Raw genomic sequence first — 23517 nt, forward strand, 5'->3', positions numbered from 1 at the left:
GAAGGTAGTTCTTCAAAAACAACATATTAATGTCGAGACCTCAAGTATGCCTGAAGCCAGTTTCATAAAACAGATTTTTTAATAGGAGAAAAATTAACTTGAATGAGCAATTCTTGGCAAATCTTATCAAAAGCTTTTATAAGTTGTACAACAACAACAACGACAACAACAACAACAACAACAACAACAACAACAACAACAACAACAACAACAACAACAACAACAACAACAACAACAACAACAACAACAACAACAACAACAACAACAACAACACATCTTTCTACTTCGGTGAGGGAAAATTGTGAATAGCTTCTAACATGGGTCACGGTCTAGATAGATATGCGTGTGGCAGATAACGTCCTTGCCCAGACGCTCTCGATGCAGCCCAGTTATCTTAGGCACGTAATTCAGGGGTTCGACAGTGCGTGCAATTTGATCTCTGTAAGCGCATGCAAGTGGAGAGAAAACGCCCTACGAGAGCGCCTGTAAAGTATTTGCTCTTCTCGCTAGGCTATGTTTTACAGCGCGGCCATCGATACAGAAAACTTCTTTGCAGGTTCCCTATTCGATTTCACGCAAAATACGATCGATCATAAGGGCAGTTCAGAGTAGCGTAGCTGTTCTTCGCAATACACCGTCCAGAGCGAATTTTCTCCGTCTTCGGAGCGCTTATTACTGTTACACCGGGACTGTTCCTGTCACTTGCCGGTTTCTGGTTTTGTATAGTGACAGACTCGAGCTTTACCTTGTTGAAACCCTAACTAGATTTTTAAATTTGTATTTTTTGAAGGCCACAAGGCATTACAGCGAGAACAATATTCGTATGCCCGTCGTAGCCACCACTCTAGATTCTGTTTTTTTTTTTTTTTTTTTTTTTTTTTTTTGCATTCGTAAGATACGCAGCTATACTACGTATAATAAAAAAAAGCTCGGTGGTCTTGACATTTGTGGTTACAAAGAGGTATCAATTGGACAGGACGGCGGTTTCGGGGCATACTTACTGTTAATATAAGAAATATACGATTACAATTCTTTAGGAAAGAAGCTTTACGCCACGAGGTGATATGTACAGGACACTGCTGAGCTAACAGGGGTTAAAATTGGAAAGGCAGCCCGATGTTGTTACCAAGCATATATGCGTCAGATATACATAATTAGAGTGCATTCGACTGACGCGGCACCTTCACATCCTAACTTAGTCGAGACGAAGGGCTGTGTAATTCCGAATTCTTTCGGCGATAGCAGTCAACGTACTTTGTGAAGCATCTTTTACAACAACGAACAATAGCTTCTTATTGCAGGCTGAATTGGAGTGCGCAAGGCAAAGCTCTGGTTTAACCGCAGAAATTAGGGTATTTGTCTTGAATAGTTGCTTATGTGGTAATTGTGTACTACCTGCTATGGCATTTTACCATAGCGATAGGGTTAGGGCAGTTATATGAATCGCCCCGCCGTGGTGGCGCAGTGGTTACGGCGCTCGAATACTGTTCCCAAGGACGTGGGATCGAATCCCGGCCTCGACGGCCGCTTTTCGAGTGGAGGCGAAAAGCAAGGCGTTCGTGTGCTGTGCGATATCAGTACACTTTAAAGAACCCCAGGTGGTCGAAAATTCCGGAGTCCTCCACTACGGCGTCTCTCATAGCCCGAGTTGCTTTGGGACGTTAAACCCCACAAACCAAACCAAACCAAACTTATCGCAAGGGCTTGAAGTAATGCCATTGACAAAATGACTGCATTTCAGCAGCAGCTGCATAAGACACGAGTCAGGAAAATCGCGAACACATGGCCACGACGCTGTGCTCCTTGCTGGTTCGCAAGCTGTTCACGGGCCGGCTGCTGTTCTGGGTTCAACAACAGCGCTACATGTACAGCGTACGTCGCGCTTTGGAGCGCTACAAACTGGAGCGGGCGAACTCGTGGCGGCGCCGCTGCGGTCAGGAGCCCGTGTACCCACCACTCTACCGGTTGCAACGCTTCGTCAGTCGGGTGCTGTGCGCCTCCTTCTGTGCCTGCTGCCATCGCGGCCGCCTGGACAGGAGAGACTTCCAGGGTGGTGGACGCTTGCTGTGAGCGTAATGACTCGTCAGATGGCATCTTGTTATACCTTGTATTTGTCATGTCGGTCTCTATTGAGCTATTGAGGACCGCAGATGACATAAGGAAGGGCCACTACGGTTAAATTTAGGCAATTCAGGTTATCCGGGCCATAGAGATCATGTATGGGTAGGTCAGGAGCGCGCACCTTCGATATCGCGTCTCTGTGATAGTGGTAATCCAGAGTAATTTCATTAGGCACTGTCAGACGAGGGTGGGATACGATAACAGGTATTACCCCTGATGTTGGTTTCATGGTATGTTCTTCCTACAAGACAGCTATTGTGGTTTTTCGTACTCGATCTTCTTGAATTCGTATAGAGCTAGCAAAGGTCCTGAAGACGTTTCTTCCCTCGACTTGGTCTTTGTACCTACTGTCAGCGCGTGGCGCGCCTCTTCGGGAGTGCCATGAAAGAGGAGGGCCCAGGCCGTGCAGAGGGCGCCGGCAAGGGCGGCTGCGCCTTCTCGCCCATTCTAGAAAGTTCTGGCAGCTTCCATCGTGCTCTGTAGACAGACGACCTGGCACCCGCATCGACGGGGGCGAAGAGGCACTATACGCCGCGGGCGAGGGTGCGCATTCAGTCGAGCTGCCTACGCGAGGCATCTCGAAATTTCCATTTGCGTCTTCTTCGATGGGCGCACTGAAACTGTTGAAAACGACCACCAAGGCCTTAAAGCCTACGCTATATCCCTTGAAGTACAGAACTGATTCATGCCGACCTGGTACGTAGTCATAATTTGTTTTTCGGAAAATACCCGAGTTTAAAAAGTAAGCGTAGCTTTTCGGACCACTTGGTGCATGTTTATGAAAAAAAAAAAAAAAAAAAAAAAGAAACCGACCAGGAAAGGACTAGTTAATAAGAAATGGGAAAGGGCCGACGGCTTGCGGCCAGCTGCTAACAACAGGAGGCAGGAGGTGGCGCCAGCTACATGGAATGGAAATGATTTGGCGCCGAACCAGCCACGGATGGCGGAAAAAGAGGTAGAAAGAGGGTGTGCCGTGCGCCCTCCTTAAGATAAACAAAACTAAATAAAGCTGAGCAAGGCCTTGGGTCAGTACTAGAGCGTCCAAGTCTCATTTAGCTAGTCCAGGTAAATTGGGAACCATTTTTTCTTTACTTTTTGGGCGCGGACCTTTACCTCCGTGTGCGCAAAAATTTAATTTTCCTGGGCCTATTGTATTATACCTATATTTATAGTTATTGCCTTATTTATCAAACCTTCAAAGGCTTCTTTTAAGGGGCATTATATGAGAGGTGGGTGGGGAGTACTGAAGTTATGATAAAAATGTTTTCGAATGGCGGTCTTGAATTGTTGAATTATCTGGTAGCGAAGCGGTGTGGCCGGGAAAGAAAGTCGTTCCAATACAGGGAAGTACGAGAAAAAATGACTTTTGGAATGTTGTCGTATGGGAGTGCTGAGCGTACACGAATTTGGGATGAAGATGACTAGATGACCGATGGGCCTGCATGGATGATTGTGTTTTCTGGTAATAAGCTCTAAAAAAAAAACAAAAAGCAAGAAAAAACGTAAAGAGAAATGCTAGCTAGTGTTTGCGGCGAGATGTCAGAGTATGAAGTTCAAGTTTGCACTTTAGTTGGGTTACACTGCTGCGATAGGAGTAATTTGAAAAAAAAAAAAAGAAAAAGTGAACCATGACTCTGAACTGTTTTCAGTAAATCGATGAGATCAATTTGGCGAGGCCCGAATATAGAGCGTGCACACTCTAATTTAGGTCTGACAAGCAATAAGTAAGCGGTTCGACAGAAGGGGATGCTGTGGCGATGCTGCGCAGCAAGGACGCAAGGACGAGATTAGCAGTGTTATATGAGTGATATGATTGGATAAGGATAAGTTAATAGCGATATGAAATCTAGGTATTTCTTTGATAGCGTCGGTTTGAGCTACAGGATAACCAAAAGCGGGGTAGCTGGGAGATGACTGGTTACGTTGATTGTGGCTCGCGACAAAAAATTTTATTGGCATTTAACCTCATAAGCCAGGTGTCACACAACTCTTTTGCTTTGAGGAGGTTGATCTGTAGGAAAGTAACGCGCAGTCGTCGGTAAACAGCCGGATTAAGTCTGTTATATCTGGGCGGTGCGGAAGGGCATTCTTTTTATTTACTTCACTACGAAAGGCCTGGTAAATATTCCAGTCTAGTAAGTGTTGGCAATGCAGTAAATCGGAATCGCTCACAGATTCGGTTAAATTTGAAGATTCATTCATTGCATCAAGATGCGCTACTTCATACTGCGTGATGAGACATATTCAAGGGCAACTTTTTTTTTCCGCATTCATTATGAAGCTTGTTAATCATCATCATCAGCCTGACTATACCCACTGCAGGGCGAAGGTCTCTCTCATATTCCTCCAGCTAACCCGGTCCCGGTGTGCTAGCTGCATCCGCTTGACCTCTGCGAACTTCCTAACTTCATCCGCCCACCTAACTTTCTGCAACCACCTGCTGCGCTTTCCTTCCCTCGGAATCCAATTTGTCACCCTGAGCGACCATAGGTTATCCTCTCTTCACACTACATGCCCTGCCCATGCTCGTTTCTTCTTGATTTTCAAACAGCGGCCGAGAGCCATCCCTTCCCTTCAATAAAGGCTTCATTCATTCATTCATTAGAATGTCATTAACTCGAGTTATTTCTCTGACCCCCTCGGCACGCTTCCTGTCTCTCAACGCCCGACTACTGTGCCGGAGTTCCCGGGTTCGAACCCGACCGCGGCGGCTGCGTTTCGATGGAGGCGAAACGAAGTGGCGTCCGTGTGCTGTGCGATGTCAGCGCACGTTAAAGATCCCCAGGTGGTCGAAATTACTCCGTAGCCCTCCACTACGGCTCCTCTTTCTCTCTATCCACTTTCACTCCCACCTTCCTCCCTTCCCTTACGGCGCGGTTCGGGTGTCCACAGAGCAAGTGTGACAGTTACTGCGCCTTTCCCTTCCTGTGAACCAATTTAACCAACGTTACACCTACGAATTTTCGTTCTATAGCCTCCTGCATTGTCCTATTTTTTATTCAAGACATTTCTTTACAGAAATACCTTGGAGGACACGACAAAAGGCAAAATCGTGCCTGACGAGGCCGCGTCCCTATTGGCTGCCGCGATCATCATCATCATCATCATCATCATCATCATCATCATCATCACCACCACCACCACCACCACCACCACCACCACCACCACCACCACCACCACCACCACCACCACCACCACCACCACCACCACCACCACCATCATCATCATCAGCCTGACTATACCCACTGCAGGACGAAGGCCTCTTCCATATTTCTCCACTTAACCCGGTTCTGTGCAAGCGCACATACAACACGGCAAATTAATAAGCAGTGAAAGTATTACACTGACGTTTCATCAAAAGACTAATGCATTAGTAACACATAAATGTAATTTCTTTGAACAGCAGGTTGTTAATAGAGTTATATATTTTAAACCAAAAGAAGAAACAGCGTAGAAGCAGGACGAAGAAAATTAGAACAGCACAATATCGCTGATATAGGAAGGTGAAGTGTCCCTTGTAGAAGAAGTAAAGTTCACGAGGGTGTTGTTGCGGCCTAGTTCTTCGTATGTGTCTGTGCTGTTCATTCTCTTTAATGTTGCCCCAACTAACCCGCAATAACACCCTCGAAGCTAGTCTGTTTAGAGCCGGCTTCAGAACGTCAGATGGGCTTGGACAGTAATTTTTCCCTACTCCGAAGGTAAGCATGCGCCATTAAACCTGGAAATAAGCTCGCCGCGGTGTTTCGGTGGTTTTGGTTTTCGGCTTCTGATCCCGAGGTCGATGGTTCGATCCCAGTCGTGGCGGCTTCATTTTAAATGGCGATGAAATACAAAATCTATTTTTGCTGTGCGACGTCCACGTACGCTGAAGGTCTCCGCGTGGCCTAACTAATGTCGATGATGATGATAAGCTCTTTATTTACTCCCAAAATAGGGGAACCAGCCGAAAGACTGGTTGCACTGCTTAGAGAAGGTCAGCAGGGATCCCTTGGGACTCTGCGGCCTCCAATGCGCGCAAAATGAGCTGGCGCTATTGGGCGAGCTCGGTGGTACGCAGGAGGGACTCCCACGCATCCACTGTAGCTGTATTGTATGCGTTGTGTCGTGTACATGTCCACACCATGTCAATGAATGTGGCCGGTTGTGAGCAGTGTTTGCACGTAGGTGCAATAAGATTTGGGAAAATTTTGCCCTCCACTATGGCGTCGCTCACAGCCTATGTGTCGCTTGGAGATGTTAACACAGCCTATGTGTGGCTTCGAGATGTTAAATCCCACATTTTAATCTTAAAGTCGAAAATAACTACGTCTGTGTACATATTAGATAATGATACGCAGGAAATTATTCTTTTACTCAATATTTTGTGGACAAATATTTGCATACAAATTGTACTATCGTTGGATGGAATGACGAAACAGCGCTGACAGACGGGACGGGAGAGAATACAGACATATTGCTGTTACGTCGTTCCGTCCAACATGAACCACCCAGCCGGACTCAGTCCTCTTCTTTGATACTTATCAATCTGTCATAAACTTTTGTTGAGTAGTCTTGAGCACGGCGAAGTTTCTGTTGGCTATTGTGCTTTACTGTAGAGATTTAGTGGTTTTTATTGAGCGCATACAATATCATTCCGCTGCATTTAATAACGCCGTGAAGGTTGTTGTTGCCTCCGTTCGCAGAAAGGCCCTTCAGCCGAAAACCTTCGAGAACAGAGTGCTCAAGAGCTTTCTGGGCTTCGCTATGGGGGCGCTGCTGACCGTACTGCTCAACCTTGTATTGGTCAGGATCTACCAAACAACGAACTTCATCATCTTCCTCGTCGTGTTCACTTGCGGTAGCTTCCTGATGTTGGGTGCGGCCTTTTCCGACAGCTTGCGATGCCTCATCATGCTCACCCTACCCCAGTTGTTCTCCAGTGAGCACTTTCCTCCGTTGTAAGCAGGTTTCAAGGGCTATAGTGCCTCGCGCCGGAAATAAGGTGTCACGTTATGGAAGAACTTCAAATATTCGTTCTGGAGAGTGCCAATTTCTTGGCCAATCACCGTTGGGTCGACGTGACCGCTAATTATTCGAGGCGTATTATACCATAGCGGGTGACAACGAACTGTACCGCACCAGTTGCCCCAGAAACGGTAATTTTTGTAGAGTCCGTGCATAATCGGATGCAACGTACGAATGCTGCCGTTAACACCCTTCAAAGGAGCCCGTCCAAGCATGAAGTCCCTGCAGATTGACTTGCAGAGGGCAGCCACCTGCGATGTCACAATGACAGGCGCAAAATCACGATATCATGGCAATAACCCGCTGCGATTGGTTAGAGGGCATCTTTTGGAGAGAAAATGCACTGCGTTCTTGAATTGTACGCGCTTATAATACTGGTATTTTCTACAGAGTTGACGCGGGCGCCGTGCACGACCGACCGACTAACTGATTGTGGTACCACACCCTTTTACTATGGAGAACCACTCTCACACTCATTAGATCTTATAGGTTTCGATTCCCGTATGTGCCACATATCGGCGTGACTATGCCGCAGGGGAAGGACGGCTGGCGCTGATGACTTATATCTACTTCCTGGTGCTGACGGGTCCGGCTGAGAACTTCGCGGCCAACGTGGAGGTTTTATCGCGAGGTCTCAGCTGTGGCCAAGAAAAGGTGGCTAACGAGACACGTCGCATGTTGGAGGTGGCCACGTCTCCACTCAAAGGTGAGAGATGAGGAAAAGCGTACGTAGTGTCTCTCCGTCCAGTTAGCAATTTTTACTAAACAGGGCTTTGCACTCAACACTTGACGACGCACTTACGCCTGTAATAAAAAAGGACCTGTTTTCTTTTCTTTAAAGATGTGTGAGCACATGACAACTACACTTTTTTGGTGCTGTGAGAGTTCCATTTATGGCAGAACTGCAGCATTGTCTTCACTGTCTCGAAAAAAAGATTGCTTGCGTCTAAAAATATACCAGTTTCTCTTTGCCGTCAAGCAAAAGTACAAAAATACTCAGAAGCTCGTATGGCATTGTATTTAAATGCAGAATCCGGGTGTTCTCAGCGTTTCTGTTTCGCTTCTCCCCTTTGTAAGGCCTTGAAGAAAGGCCTTAAAAATTGTCTACATTTAAGCCTCTACGTTCTGTGACAATTGGGACACTTTGGGTTCATTGGATTCAGGGGAAGCCTCCTATGGCTATGTCCTCTCCCCTTTGCCAGAGAACACACAGCACGATGGTTGATGTGAGGAGCGACAGACTGCGAGAAATCCAATGTGCCTTGTTCAGCGCAATGTTATTCCTTTTGAATTTTATCAGATTCGACGTCCGCAGATGCATTGGTTTCACTTTCTCAGAACAAATTGCCTACTGTCTCTTCAGGAAAGGAAACAATTTGTAGTCTTAAACTGGGATCAATTAGTTCACTCGTGACGACGTGCATCCCTATTTTCCAGATCGTCTATCGATTGACTTCAAGCGCTGTTACGAGATACAAATGTTTTCAGCTCGTCACTTCTAACGCAGAATCATAGTGACCGGAAAATGAGGGCTTAGGTTTCATTACTCTATAATTTGTTTCCTCCTCCAGCTGTATATGACCGGGTTAAGAAGGTTATAAAACTGCTGCTGGATTTCGGGGCCCTTGTGAAGAAAGCGTTCTTGTCAATCAAGGACCTATTCACCGAAATATGTGAGTGCCATTTTCTCTTATCGTTAGCCATAGCGCTTCACTCATTCCTTTTTGTTTTTGAAAGGCGACTTTACATAACGTTCTCGCGTGACCTTGCTTTCTCCGCGCAGCAATAAGCTGTAGCAATTACACAACGCCAACGCCGGCGAACGGCCGCCGACGCCGGATTTTCGGTGAACCGGGCCTTCAACGCTATCACGCAAAACTATGATGATGATGATGATGACGACGATGATGAAAAACACACAACGCCAATTTCGGTGAACCGGGCCTTCAACGCTACCACGTAAAAATATGATGATGAGGATGAAAAACTTTATTGCTTATACAGAGAGACGATGGTTTTAACATGAAAACGTTAAGCGTCCAGTTCACCAAAAATACGAAGTCGGCGTTGTCACTGTGAGCGAAAACTTCCGAGCATGGCGCTGGCAGCTGCATGGTAGCTGACATGGCCGAGCACTAACTGGACGTAAGGTTGCCTGACGTTGCTTTTGGCAGGAGCTGCCAACTCTGGCCTCTCCTTTCAAATGGGAGGGTGATATCATAACCAACCAGCCATGCAGGACCCTTGCATTTACGTTACCCCTAGACCACGCAAGTACGTTGTTTATAAGGCTTGGCTGAAGCGGGGATTTATATGTGGGCTGGTAGCATACGCTGTCGCGTCATACCCTTAAAGGCGGAGCTTAAGTGTCCCCTACAATTTTTGAATTTAAAACTGGGACTACTCGCTTCATTTTAAGCTTACCACGTGAACTCTCAGTGGAGGGACCTTGCGACCAGCCGTATAGATCCCGCGTTTTCAGTTCTGAGAGCATAGTTGCAAAACCAGTCATCAGTTCTTAACGAATTCTCCTACTTTCGTTCTGAAAACTAGTCAATTAAGTATTTCCTCTCAAGCAGAGCCTATGAAGAATTTGTATTCTCCCTTTTTATTTATTGTCACGTGGCGTGTACAATGGCCAAAGTAGCAAACGAAGGGACTTGCGTTGAACTTAAACCGACTCTACTGGAGGTGACTTGACTTGTGCGCGCGCAAAAGAGCTAAGCAATTTATAAGCGGCGATAAATGCAGACGTGCTCGGCGGTCGTTGGACTTCGAAAAGCCCTAGCATTCGGGAACGTTCAATTTAAAGTGTACAAACAATGAGCGCAAGGTCGTTCAGCGCGCTGGAAACAAAATGACAAGGCCGTTTGCCAGTGGTTGGTGGAAGCAGCAAATGAAGATTAGAAGGGTCTGCGGCAATATGGCAACTTTTCTTGGAAACTTGTATTCGACTCAATAAGCAATTAATGCTGGTATGCACTAAATACCAGCTGCTAGGGGGCACTGTAAGGAAGTTAATTGGGTCAATCAAGGTTGTTAACGTTGACAGAACTTTCAGTGCGAGAGTATTTTCCCGTATCGTCCCCACCAAAACGCGGCCGCGTAGCCGGCGGTATCAAGTTCGCGACATCGCACAGATCACACAAGCGCCGTAGCCCCTTTGTAATTGCGATGGAGGACCAACCATTAATCTTTTTAATTAATGCATGCCTCGTGACATCCATAAACTTGATTTTCAAAGCATGACACGCTCGGTATTCCTATAGGAAATGCTAGCAGCGTTTATTATGAACTGTCGGCCTGCTTTAATTATACGGCTCGTCAAGCCAAAGTTCTTAAGGTTAAACATAGTTATGATATATCTGAGGACACACAGATTGAAAGAAAACCAACTCGTCTTGTTCGGCGACTTCTTTGTAGGCGGGATTCTTGACCGAAGGTTAAGGCTTCACCGCGAAGTTAAATCTTGCCTTTCTTTTTTCTGCTGCATCGTACTATTTTCCCGTGGAGTACGTTCAGACGTAGCGCTTCGGGCACGAATGAAGAGATAATTGCAAAAGAAGGTAGTACAAAGCGGAAATTGATGGCACTGAGAAAATACGTGCGGCATGAAAACAGGAAATAGAGCGAGAGACGTCCGCGTGGCTAAGTCACGCGGTCGTCATTGGCGGGTCATCGGTCCGAATGTGAAAGTATTCGAAAACATTCAAGAGACGAAGGCAGAAAAGCAAAATACGTTCAGCCTACCATAAAAAATAATTCGTGTTATCTCCTCGTTCCGCGCTAATTAAAAAGTTCAACGCTTAAATGAATAACGTTTTATTAATAGACGGACTTTGGACTCGACGCGGGCACCACAGGGATACGTAGTCGTATAAGGACCGAGCTCAGTCGCTGTCGCTGCAGCCTGTAAAAAAATAAAATAAAAAATAAACATAAAAAAAACCCCGATAAACGACGGTGTTTCTTCATCGTCTTGGGTTGACGTCGGTAGTGACGTCATTGCTCAAGCGAAAACGTTATATGGCTCATCGGAAACGTAACCCGGCGTCGTCCTGGATAAGTGCCGTCCTTAAAACCGGTGACGTTATATTCACGTGACCTCGTGCGAGAACTTCAAACGCCTCTCAACGTTGAACGTGACGCGACCTGTGGAACGAATGTGTTTAAACATGACATAATGCGCATTAAGGCCGGAATACATGCGGCGTTTTTTTCCACGATTTTCACGCGTCGAAAACTGCCGCGCCGACGCGACGCCCAGCTCGAGATACATGGAACGACGAAGTGGCGCGAGCGCCGCCGCGGATTCCTCGATGCGAAAGCAAATGCAGCAGCGAGCGGAAATAACCGCAGAGCGAGGTACGTGAGAGAAGCGATGCTGTCCCTTGTGGTAGAATCCCGAAAGTGTTCATTCGAATGCTACTGTGCTAAATGTAGAAAGCGTACATAGGTGCGCAAGGATTTGGCTCGCTCGAATGAACGAAGATACTTCGGAATGCCTGCTCGGATACCAGCGGCACGGTTTTCTTTTTTATTTTTACAAATTTCACTCCAGGGAGTAAACAAACACACAACGATCCGAGAGTAGGTCGTATACTCACAAAAAAGCGACATTCCGTGCTTGATTAAGCGTTTATTTTTACGATAATCACATTTCTGCGACCAAACTGCCCCATACTTAGTTCACTATACCTATACCAAGCCCATACCTCGTCAGCTTCCTCCATGCTCGTCAGCCATGGCGGCCATGTTGACAGCGGCCGCTCAAACCGGAAATACCAGCTTTCCGCGCTCCTATTGGCTCGCGTCGACAGTAGTTTCCGGTTCAAAAGGACGCCGCGCCGCCCGCGCGTCAAATATCTGGCAGGGCCAGATCGGTGGCGGCGCGCGTTTTTTCTGACGCGGGGCCGCCGTCGGGCGTAAAACGCCGGTTTGACGCGGCAAAAACGCTCCATGTATTCCGGCCTTTAAGGATCATCGCTTGTCTCTAATGATTCAACTTTCGTAAAATGCATTGACGTCGTAAAATGCCCCGCATGTAGTTCACGGTACACACTACACAAAAGTCTATATAGCTTTCGTTTTAGCGATGTTACGCTACATGAGTAGATGAAGCAATGAATTCGAAGACTGCACGTTCTTGAGTGCCTGAAACAATCGTAAACATCAGTATAAGGATACATTCCGGGTGTAAGGGTTGGGACGCTGAATCCGGATAAGTTAGCTTATATCGCAAGTGTTTATCGATGTTATGTTAAATTACCGGACTGCGAAGCCAGACTTAGCAGAATACGACATGATCTGCTCAGGCTGTGTGCCATCTCCCGCTGTTCGCTTGGAGCTCCGGCTGCATCGGGGCAATTGAGTTTTGACTTTTTACCCACAGATTTGGGCAAGGATGAAAAAAAAAAAAAAATGTATTTCAGATGCCCGCACTGTTTGACCCATCGCTGAGCACAGTCGGAACTTTGGCAGTTTAGCCTCATTTAAGCCCAGGCTTATGCTCAGTTAGCAGGCCTCGTGCTGCTTACCGAACAACTTTCGGGCCGTGTGATCCGTTATCTTCTTTGCATTTTGTTGCCGTATACAGTTCGACGAAGTCGGCTTGTATCCGGTAAATTTTAAATGTTCGTACATGTAATCCTCCGGACAGGGACGTCTGAAGATCGAGTCAGTGTAGCGACCGGCCTTTTTTTTTTTTTTTGTGTGTGTGTGAGTGTGTGTATGTTTGACTATTCTCCCTTTGCCGCTTCTATCTGCTTGAAAAATTTAATGACCTGCTGCGCTCTTTAATTTTTACTGAGGGCTTCTTAGTACAACGCGATACCGCGTTTTTTTTCTTTGAAGGCAGAGTAGTTGCTGTGAAACCACTGTATACCCACCAGGACAAACTATTTCATGCTAGTATTACATGCTGGTATCAGTAGCGACGATTCCGAATTAATGCTATACAGCGGCAAGCCTCTTCGTGACGAGTAATATATGCAGTTAAGTACGAAATCGTTAGGTAAAATAAACAAAGCCATCGTTAGCAATACAAAATACAGACATTGTTGCAGGGTCATGCCAAGCGTGTTAGACTCAGCACTTGATCACCTGTGTTTTATTCGGACAATTGGGCTTTAATATTTTAAAGAGATAAATATGTTTTTCGAATGCATCTGAGTAGCTACTTTTTTTTTTTTTAATTTTAGAGAAATGGCATTACCTTTTCGGCTTGTGGAACTGTCATGAAGTCTCGTCAAACGCATATGCAAAGTCGTGAGGTTGGGCGTTGTTTGTGGTGACCTTTATTTTGCTGTCGTGCTTATTACGAAACATGTTCAGTTTTTCTCAAACATACACCGCGTACAAGTTTGCTTTCCGGCCATGCCGCGAACCTCATTCTGCATCGCCAGTGCCATGAATTCGTAGAATAAGAGGGGAAGCTTTATCTACCTAATAACTAAGGAGGCTTACGACTCCCGGGAGTGCTGGCGCCACTGCTTGCTTTAGTAGAAAGTCGTTTTGGATAACACGTATCTTAGCCCCATACACACGTCAATTTCACTCTCTCCCGTTCGCACCGTTATCTGAAACATTATCTGGGGTATATCTATAGTTTATCCAACTTGAGCAAAAATGGTGTATATTATGCACAAAAAGTATATAATATGCCCTATATAATACAGAAAGGCCCAGATTATATATAAATATATTAAATACACGCACGAAGTGGCGGCATTGTGATTTCCCTCGGATATATTGACTTGCCTAAGAGAGGTGTTGCCCGATGCTCTCACGTACTCACTTTTTTCGTGATAAATAGCGCCCGGTATTTGCGGAATGCTTGTCAGATTTTCTGCTTGTTCATACAAGAGCTCATGGTGATAAAAACTGAAGCTCTAGCGTGTAAACAAATTCCACCACCATGGTTGCAGTCGCGGCCATACGTCGTGCTATTCAGTGGCTGCACAACCTGGTGAATGTGTGCAACCGTCGCATGGGCGAGCCGTACGAGAAGTGCCGCAAGCCGCTAATGGACGCATACAAAGACTGCCTGGAGATGATGCCTGACATCCTCGATTGGATCTGCTCACCCGTAAAGGTGGTGGAGCATGTCTGCTACGTAGCCAAAGGTGCACCTATCCTTTTGTTCGCCTGTTCTAATAGGGCATGTCGAACTTATTGCTTCAATCAATCAATCAATCAATCAATCAATCAATCAATCAATCAATCAATCAATCAATCAATCAATCAATCAATCAATCAATCAATCAATCAATCAATCAATCAATCAATCAATCAATCAATCAATCAATCAATCAATCAATCAATCAATCATATGCGCGTGAGTTTGCAGCCGGCATTCTCGCTGTATCCTCTCCTCTGTTATAATATTTATCAATACTGGAGGATAAACAGTGCGCTCGAATTGCAAGAACAAAATATAGGAATCTCTTTTCCTTTTGTGAAATGAAATTAAAGATAACATTCAAAATTACAGTGCCGGTCAGTAGTTGGTCATATACACGGAGGGAGTATATTTAATTACTGCTTCATTCCACGATTCTGAACGCCTTTATATATTTTCGTCTTTTCCAGTTCATTCACTGCTGATTGCACCAAACATTCATTTGACAGGAGAAAAGTCTATTCCCTCAATCGGTTTCGCATCTGCAGCCTAGAGGGATATGCGCACAATTTTCTTAACCACCTATGCAAACACAGGAAGATGAGACAATTAAAATGTTTGTTTAGAGGTCGAAAAACCAAACAAATATAAAAAGGGGAGCTGCACTATTCTTAAGAATATTCGTTGCCCATTGAATTCAAGTGTTTGCGGAAGCTGACATAACGCCGTTTGTTCATGCCTGGACATTTTAGTGCACCGTGGTTCGATTGAAAGTCTTTCAATTAGCCTTCAGGGATATTTGTAGGCTGAACGTAAGGTAAGCGTAAGGAAAAAGTAGAAGAAGCGGCTATAGCGCTTTGTGGTAAAAGCTCGGGTGGGGAAGCAGGGCCTTAATTTCGCGTATTTGTGTTCGCCGAAAATATATAACGGCTCACTCCTGCCTATTGAGCTGCTCAGACCTTGCGTGAACAGATACGCGGACTGCTCGTGTGGGCAGTGCGGCCGCACCAAGTAAGGCGAGAACAAAGAATCGACTCGGAAAACTTATTATGCGCCTGAGCAGTCTTGAAAATTGGGCAATTGTGAGCTTCACGTCCCTGAGCGCTGACCAAAAGTGGCTCGCGGACTCTGTCGTGTTAAACTTGGTGCGCTGGGCAATGTTTGGGGTCTGAGCTATAGATATACAGTCATCAGTGATATTTAGATTAAGAACTTTTTTCGAGGCCTTTTTGCAGCTATTCTCTAGTTGTTGGTATGTTGCTTTTAGCCGTGACGAAGCTATGCTCGTGGTGACACGCAAAGGGTTCCCGTTTATGTGGGTTTCTCCTTTGCTGCCTTTTAAGGTCGCACCTGTGTTGAGAGCTTAAAAAGGAAGCCAAATTCTGGTGACAAGTTTTGAGAGTCCCCACTAGGCTTATATTTGTCGGTGTTTCCGTGTGTTTCTGCAGAACGATGATTCCTAAAATACCAGTACAGGGATAAGAGAGAGAGGTGCAAAGTGCCTTATTTAGTGACTTTCTGCTGCTTGTTCAGCGCTTCTTGATTTGCAGGCTTGACGCCTTGTTTCCAACGTTAAGCTTTCAATAGTTTAGAATCATGTCCACCGAGAAAGCTCGCAGACAATTACAAGGGACTGCATCGCTGCTGGTATGCTCACGGTGTTTAGCATTCCAAAGTGGCATGGCCTTTCAGGGACGCCGTAGCAGAGGGCTCTGCATTAACTACAGCTGCCTGTGTTTAATTAGCATGGGCTCACGTGACAATATTTCCTGCGGCTTGGCGTAATTAAATCTTCAACTAGCATGAAACTTGCCGTAAAACTCGCAGATAGTGCGTGTTATAAATTGCGCGGACAACGCAGAAACTTTATTCTATGGCTTTGTCTATTCACCTATTCAACATTATCGCCTATAGGACACCACACACATCTTTGGCTATGTAAACTTGAGGCTGTGGTATCTGTTTGGAGGTAGTGCATGAGTTGCTTGCGTAAGCTTTATAAATTATAGTGCTCAGGCCTCATCCTCATTGCCTTTTGCTTCTTGCGAATTGTTGATTAGGTGTGTCTCACTGTTGGGCGGGTTTTGAATTGAAATATTAATTTACCATTTCATAGAACTTCGGATACTATTCTAAACGTTCGTATTACGTTAGAAAGATGATCTTTATGACATTTTATTTTTGAAGTTTCGCTAATGCTGAAAAGAAGACATTAAGCACCGTGTGTCAAAAGTAACAGTGTCAGTTCGATAACATAATGTGGAAACGTTCTGCACGAAGAAATTAAATTTCAGCGCATTGTTTTAAACATAACGTAGCTTGTCATTTTCAAGCCACTGCTTCGTTGTTAGTGGCGCACCAGCACAGAAAACGTCTCCTGAACGAGGAAATTACATTTTTTTATCTTAGAGTCATATCTAACTTCCAAATTCAGTGCGAAGCATCAGTCAACATTTCGACAAGAGGGTCGTCTTCGTCTGGGCAGCGTGCTCATCACTGGCAAGTTTGCGTTTTTGTTTCCGCAGGAAAAAGCCAGGGGAAGAGAGAGAGGGGAAGAAAGAGGCTTGGCAAAGAGTGAAAGAATGTTTTCTTCGGCATGAATTTATATGAAGAAACAATCTTTCACTCATTTGCCTGCTTCCATGCTTCTTTCTACCCCCTCTTTGCTCCCTCCGTGAATTTTCTTCTTCGGAAGCAAAATATCACTAAAACCCCGCCAGCGATGATCGCGCTGCCAAGACGGAGACAAGTTCCCTTTTCGAAGCGTTGGCTCCACCTGCGAACTGAGGCTTGCCTTCAACCCTTGTTCAATACCTCTTTCATACTGTGTAGTCATCTTCTTTCTCCCGTTTTACCCTAGCTTCTTCTCATTTTAAGAGATTTAGCGAACTGTTGCTTTCTTCCGTTCTATAGCCTGAATTTTGTGCTGGTCTTAGTTTATCGATGCCAATTTAAACTAATCTGACCTCTTTCATTTTGGCGTGTTGCTATGTTTTTTGTCTGCTGGCACTTACAAGCACGGCACGTTGGGTTTTTATGGGAGTCGTAATTCCTTTTTCTGAGCGCAAGGCACAGTTAAAGAAGACTTGGTTACGAGCGTAGACAACTTTTATCAACATGTTCATAAAAGTATTTTACAACACTCCACAGTTAACTCGCAATCATTTTCAAAAACACAGCCCATTGGTTTTTATGGCAGTCTTTAACTATTAGTGCGAACTCTAGAGAAACTTTATGAAAACGTTTTTGCTGCGCGTCGGAAGTTTAGCCCAGTAATAGGCAGGTGCGCAATAGTATCTCGCAGCATCCGACAGCTGACTCACAGTTAAAAGAAGTACCGGAAATCTGAACTTGAAAACATTCATAGCCAATGAAGCAAACAAAAAGAGATTGACTTGGTTTTATGGGGTTTAACTTCTGCCAAAGCGACTAGGGATATATGAGAGACGCCGTAGTGGATGGCGCCGGAAATTTCGACCTCTTGGGATTTTTTACATGCACTGACATCGCACAGCACATGGGCGTCTTGCTTTTCATCTCCAACGAAAAGGGGGGCAGGGATTCGATCCCACATCCTCGGGCACAGCAGTCGAGCACTGCACCACCGCGGCGGGGCCAAACGAAAAGAGAGTAGTCATAACTTTTACTTGGTCGAGTCTATTTGCAGGTTGTTTTCAGTGTTGCTTAGCGTCACATCATGTCACCAACGTGATGCATGTGTGATTGGGGAGTGTTGCTCCATACAAACGTACTTTTGCCATTGACGTTCGCGCTTTTAGGCTATACTTTTGGCTAGGTAAGTGCACGACGGTAACGATATCAAATATGAAAGTACATCCCGCATAACGCCTTGGCATGAGCTATCATGGCAGTTGCAGAGACACAGAAGCTGCAGTTCGGCGTTCAGTGTAAACAGTGATTTCACCATATTTCTCAGTCGAATGCTTCGGAATCAGGCCTTATTCTCATTTCAGCGAACCAAAGTGCCCTGCCGAAGTAAAGGAGTTTTCCGAGCATGGTCCAAGAGGCCGTAGTTTTGCTCCGATGATTCGATTGCTCCCACAACCTTGCTTGCATGGTGACCTATAAAGCGCACATGTGCTCCTTTTGCGAGTACCCGGCGTATGAGCGGGGCTCTAACGCTATTTATTCTCTGCCTTGTGGCATGTATAGGGTTCTATTAGACTATGACTTCGGCGAAAGCAAGCTGTCGAATGCGATCTATAAAACGACGAGCACGCTTTGCTTGCTGCTCTTCGAACTCTGGGGGACAGAGGTAAACAAGAACTATAGGTCATACACGTAGTCGGTCAGTACAAATGACTCTAGAATAAATTTCGATCAAGTTTCTCATTCATCTTACAATTCTGCACACCGCGCAAAATATTTACCATGTAGCTGTCGCTGCGGCGAAAACAAGAATAAAATAATCAGAATAACTTTGCAATGATTAAAGTCCTATTTCACAACGCTGTATGGTGCACATATAAATAAATATCAGCATATACAAAATAAAGTGAACCTCGCTTTCTTTTTATAAAGGAGACCAACTTGGCGTCCTACAGCTCTGCGAGTCTAACGCTCATTAAGTATCCGTTTCCGATTATACAGGCTTCGATGTACCCTTGTTCGCTACGTCAGCGCAATTATGAACTTTGCAATTGGCTCTAAGTAAAATATTATTCCTCTCCAAATGCTGCATGCAAGCAAATTCGAATATTGCTGTTCTCGGTGGCTAACTAGGGGAAAAATGGAGAGCCAAAATAAGCATTCTTATTTTGTTTGTCTATCCACTCGTAAGATGTTTCCTTTATCAAAGAAGCAGATCTCGATTGATGGAGCGGTTGCCTGTTTAGAGATCTGCGCACTGTGTGTCGCGGAACTGTACACCGAGAAGTTCCAGGGTGAACTCTCTTAGGCTAATTAGCAGCGAAAACTTACACTCATTTTCTTTACAATTGGATGATTGGTTGCACAACTTTTATTTCCATCGGAAATGGGCGTCCTCTTTCCCGCCACCTGCACGCGTGCCAGGGAAGACGGGGAGTCGTGTGCCCACGGATTAGAGGCTGGCAGGTAGCCCTTGGCTTGTTGCGGCCTCTTCCGCCAGATGGACTGTGCGGTGCTGGATTGCAGGGTCTGCGCTTCGCAGCTGGGTATCCCAGGCTACTCTACTTGTAATATTTTGTCCTATCCCTGGAGATTGTGGGCACTCCCAAATTATGTAGTCGAGGGTCCCTCTCACCCCACAGTGTTTGCACAGATCATTGTCCACAATGATTCATTTTACAATGATTCATTTTACTAACAGCAAACGTTTCCTTTTCCTAGTTGTATCTTTAAGCACTAACATACAATGCGAACTCAGCTACCCGACTCAAAAACTACTAATTATTAAGAAAAAAGCCTGAAGTTTTGAAGGTTCAAATAAAAAAAGAGAAATCGTAAAAAGAGACTATCACATATCCGATTTTTGCGATGGCTATTTTTTTTTTTCTTTAATGAAAACATAGCACTGAAGTCTGCACAATAGGCGATGCACGACGGGCAAGCGTCATTCCTCGAGTACCCCGACTCTCGTCCAGTCTTCGTCTGAGCGCTAATTCTCGATCTCGAGGCTATTTGAAATGTCCCGATCGAGCCAATGCTTTTTGGTTGTCGGATTCTAAGGCGCGCGAAAATGTCTCAAACCAATTCACCATCAGCACTTAGGAGTTAGGAAATTTGCCCGCTTTTCCAAGCTTTCGCGCTCATTGTCTCGCAGATTAAAAAGCACAAAAGGCTTTAATTAGACGTTTCATACGGTTTTATTTTGTAGGCTCATTTATAATTAAATTAACGTTCTGCAGTTTAAAAACCAACTTATCGGTTGTGCGTGATTAATAATAAATCAGTCAAATTTGCCCTACTCATGTTAGAAAACTCCCAGTAATGTTGCTTCGCTTCCGGTTTCTCAGTGAGATAGCGTTCTTGAATCTTTGATTCATGAGAAGGGAGAAGCCACGTATGCACGCGGGGAAGAAGGTAATATTTTGCGTTTTCAATTCAATTCAATTCAATATATTTGCCATCCTGGTACAAATGATGGCGGGAGCCCGGGGTAAAAGCTGCCGTTTGACAGCTAGACAGAGCCACGGGCCCCCACTTTGGCAGCACCACAGTAGTCAGGCATATATGAAAAGCACATGTCATGTGAATTTAAACACAAGGTTTGGGCAGGGAAATCACTTTTTTTAGCATGCCACTTGCTTCTTGCATCTCAGAGTTAGATGGATGACGGCAAGAGAAGCCATAATCTCCCACAAGATTAGTTGCGCTGGAAATGCTTCTTATTTCATTCATGTCTAGAGTGGCTGAGGGCCACGAGACGGCGTGGCCGAAGAGCGGCCTCCAGACTAACAAAGCCCGCACCGATCATGGTGCCTATCGAAGAGCAAAGATGAACATCAGACAAGAGGATGGCGATTAATATTTGACCTGCGAGTGCAATGTACATACTTTAATAGTCAGCGTAGTTTCTTGAGATTCAGTACTTCGTTTTACTCCCAGCAGGAAGATAGCCTGCAATTGCGTTTTTGTTTTTCCCAGTGATCACTGTCCTCTGCGCGATTCCGGCCATGATTATTGACTTCGTTAAGGTGCAAGTAATCGACAGAATTGAGCAAGGTGAGTGATGTCACTGACCATTGTTATTAGCTGGAGACACACTCGTGGTTAGCTTGCGCTCCGGACACCTCGATTATGCGCTGGATCTGCTGTGGAGTGGTTATTTGCGGTGATGTTTGCGGAAATTGGTTCGCTCGGCTGACGTGGCGACACGTATCTCGGTAGCTCCGTGGAGACGGTCCCTCAGAGTCGAAGGAACAGAAATGAATTTCTTTGGAAGCATGCTTCATGACAAGCGATCATGAGCAGACAAGCGGAAATATTCAATGCGCTTTTGTGCATTACGAAAAAATGAAAAGTGCCAGGCGCTGTCCGTGGATAACGGCTTGACCAGCTGCGGACGCATTAGGGTGTTCACTTTTTCTTTGTTTTTAATAGCAGGCTTAACTCAGTACGAACTTTGTTTATAGTGTAATGCTTGGTTTAATCAGTCACTATTACCTGAGCTGTCTTTGTGACGAATGCATGTGTGGCCTGTCAGGATTTGAGGACCCGAACCGCTTGTCGCTCTATTCTGGTGCACTCGGCCAAGCCCGCGATGGGTGTAAGCATGGCCATCCTAGTGTAGCAGGTGCGCGTGTCACTCTTCTCCTGACCGACCATGGTTTCAGCATGCACAGGGCCTGGGCGCGTTTGCTCGGTGCACTTACCGAAGCTTTAGTATTCTGAGCCCTTGAAGAAATATGACTTGGTATTTTTGTTCTGCAGTTAGATTCAAGCAACAAGGCGACAGTCCCTTTGGCAGCCTATGTAGCGCTTAAGCGGGATAAACAGAAACCACACTCTAGTTTCAGTAATTCACTAACAGGTGATTTTTTGACGTCTGTATAGTAGAATGAGATGACGCCAGTGAAACCTGGCGTAAATTTTGTTTTAAAACTATAACCTTTTTGACTTATTTAAATGCTTAGCTGCAGCGTGCTGAAGCCATTGTTAGAAATTGAGAGATGTATCTACGAGGATATATTCGAACTGTTTAAGCCTGCTAGCAGCCTTGTCATGTCGTCGAAGCGTTCTTAAGGTAAAGCCAGCTGTTTGTAAAATGTAGATACGCTGGAGTTTTATTGTCATCTCAAAAGTCCCTCCCAAGCCAGCGCTTCCCTAGCTGATTTTTGAGCATTCGCAAGAGGTATCATTGCACCACAGTGCCGTTGCCGCCACAAACAGCGTAAAAATGTGCCGCGAATTTTTTGCTCCACATTAACCGAGCGCAATATATGACGTGGCCTCATTGTGTTGCAGCGATGCGCAGCTTCTTGGAACGAGTGTACACGGCCTTCTACGTGAACATTACGGTGACGCACCAGTACAACTACAGCCTCGAGTTTAGCCGCACACCCGGCGAGGTGCGGGGCCACGTGCTTAAAGAGTTGCACGCTAGAGTCGCTGTCTTCGCCGCGCTCTTCAGGCTCCTCAGCAACGGCGTCCTGGTGGCGTTTCTCTACGTCGCGTATGCGTGAGTGTGCCCCTACGTACTTACCAATCCAGACTAGAGCAAAGGCCCGAGTTGTCGTCGGAGTGGAGATAAAGGCAGCCACCAAAGAGCAGACCCTGTATGCGTATATGTGCTTGAGCAGGAGGCATACGGAAAACCCGACGCCATGATGACCTTACGTGTTCCTTGCGGTACTTAAATAGATAACGATATTGCGTGTGTCTAAACTTCTCCACAATGCTACGATGTTTCCTATGCTAAATTAGTGAAGAGAAAAAAAAACTGTGGCGAGACTGCTCTTATACAATTTCTCGTGTAATTAGTTGACGGCTGTGGCATAAACTATGCACTCCAGCCTTTGCTCTGGCTGCGGCAGCCGTCTGCAGTGAGTATTTAATTGTTCAATCAAATGGGAGCATTCGGATTGTGCCCGTAACCTCCGGTAGGATGTGGGCTCTCTCTTTTACGCGACAGTGGTAAGGATATCGTTCAGCAAAGAACACGGAGACACCAGCGTGAGCACAAGTCAAGATCAGTCGAAAAACCCTGACATCACACGTTTAGGAGCGGAACTGAAAGTTGAATCGTACTGAACAAAAAAAGAAAAAAATACGAAGTGAAGATTCGAATTAAACTCTGGAACCTTGGATACTGACTCAGATCCTTGGCCACACAAGCGCTTTTCTTTTTCTTTATTGCACGGGAGTGTAGCAACACTGGAGTGCCTTGCATAATCAGATCACTAACCTTTCACACACAGTTCGCACTAGCAGCCTGCCGTCACTCTGTCTGCTAACAAATTCTGGGAGACTTACAGATGGTTATTGTTGCTGCTGCAACCGAGACTCGGCGGTAAATGTCACGTCACACATGTGGCATGGAGAGATGAGCACAGCTAGGTGTCGCCCTGTGTGCACAGCTTACTGTATGAACGGTAATCAATTTTACAAAATAAAAAAAAAATGAAATGGTTGTTGCTATAGCTAAGTTCAAATCCTTAATAAAAACTAGGAGTGCGTTTGGAATACCTAAAACATTAACTAAATTAGAAGTCTCTAAACCTGGTTACAGGTTAACATAGTTCACTTTATTTTTCTGATATCCTCCAACTATGCTTAACATATTTCGTTTTTTTTTTCTGATATCCGCCGACAGTGCTTATGAGTATCAT

The 23517-nt window shown here is 45.3% G+C and overlaps 1 protein-coding gene across 1 annotated transcript; it reads left to right on the forward strand.

Moving 5' to 3' along the window:
• Positions 1–1782: 1782 nt before the first annotated feature.
• LOC146186070 (DC-STAMP domain-containing protein 2-like) lies at positions 1783–22371 on the forward strand. Its single transcript, XM_084607985.1, has 7 exons — positions 1783–2066; positions 6804–7039; positions 7661–7831; positions 8697–8798; positions 14052–14249; positions 20834–20911; positions 22154–22371. The coding sequence occupies exons 1-7, from the start codon at positions 1783–1785 to the stop codon at positions 22369–22371; spliced, it is 1287 nt and encodes a 428-aa protein (XP_084464111.1).
• The last annotated feature ends 1146 nt before the right edge of the window (positions 22372–23517 follow it).

This window comes from Amblyomma maculatum, chromosome 6 (assembly GCF_055883805.1).
Source record: "Amblyomma maculatum isolate TAMU_Amacu chromosome 6, ASM5588380v1, whole genome shotgun sequence".
In the NCBI taxonomy this organism is placed as follows: domain Eukaryota; kingdom Metazoa; phylum Arthropoda; class Arachnida; order Ixodida; family Ixodidae; genus Amblyomma; species Amblyomma maculatum.

Coding starts and splice junctions, on each gene's coding strand:
- LOC146186070 (XM_084607985.1), top strand. CDS start 1,783: ATGGCCACGACGCTGTGCTCCTTGCTGGTTCGCAAGCTGTTCACGGGC. Junction 7,832..8,696: donor GGCCACGTCTCCACTCAAAG/GTGAGAGATGAG, acceptor TTCCTCCTCCAG/CTGTATATGACCGGGTTAAG. Junction 14,250..20,833: donor TGTCTGCTACGTAGCCAAAG/GTGCACCTATCC, acceptor TGTTTTTCCCAG/TGATCACTGTCCTCTGCGCG.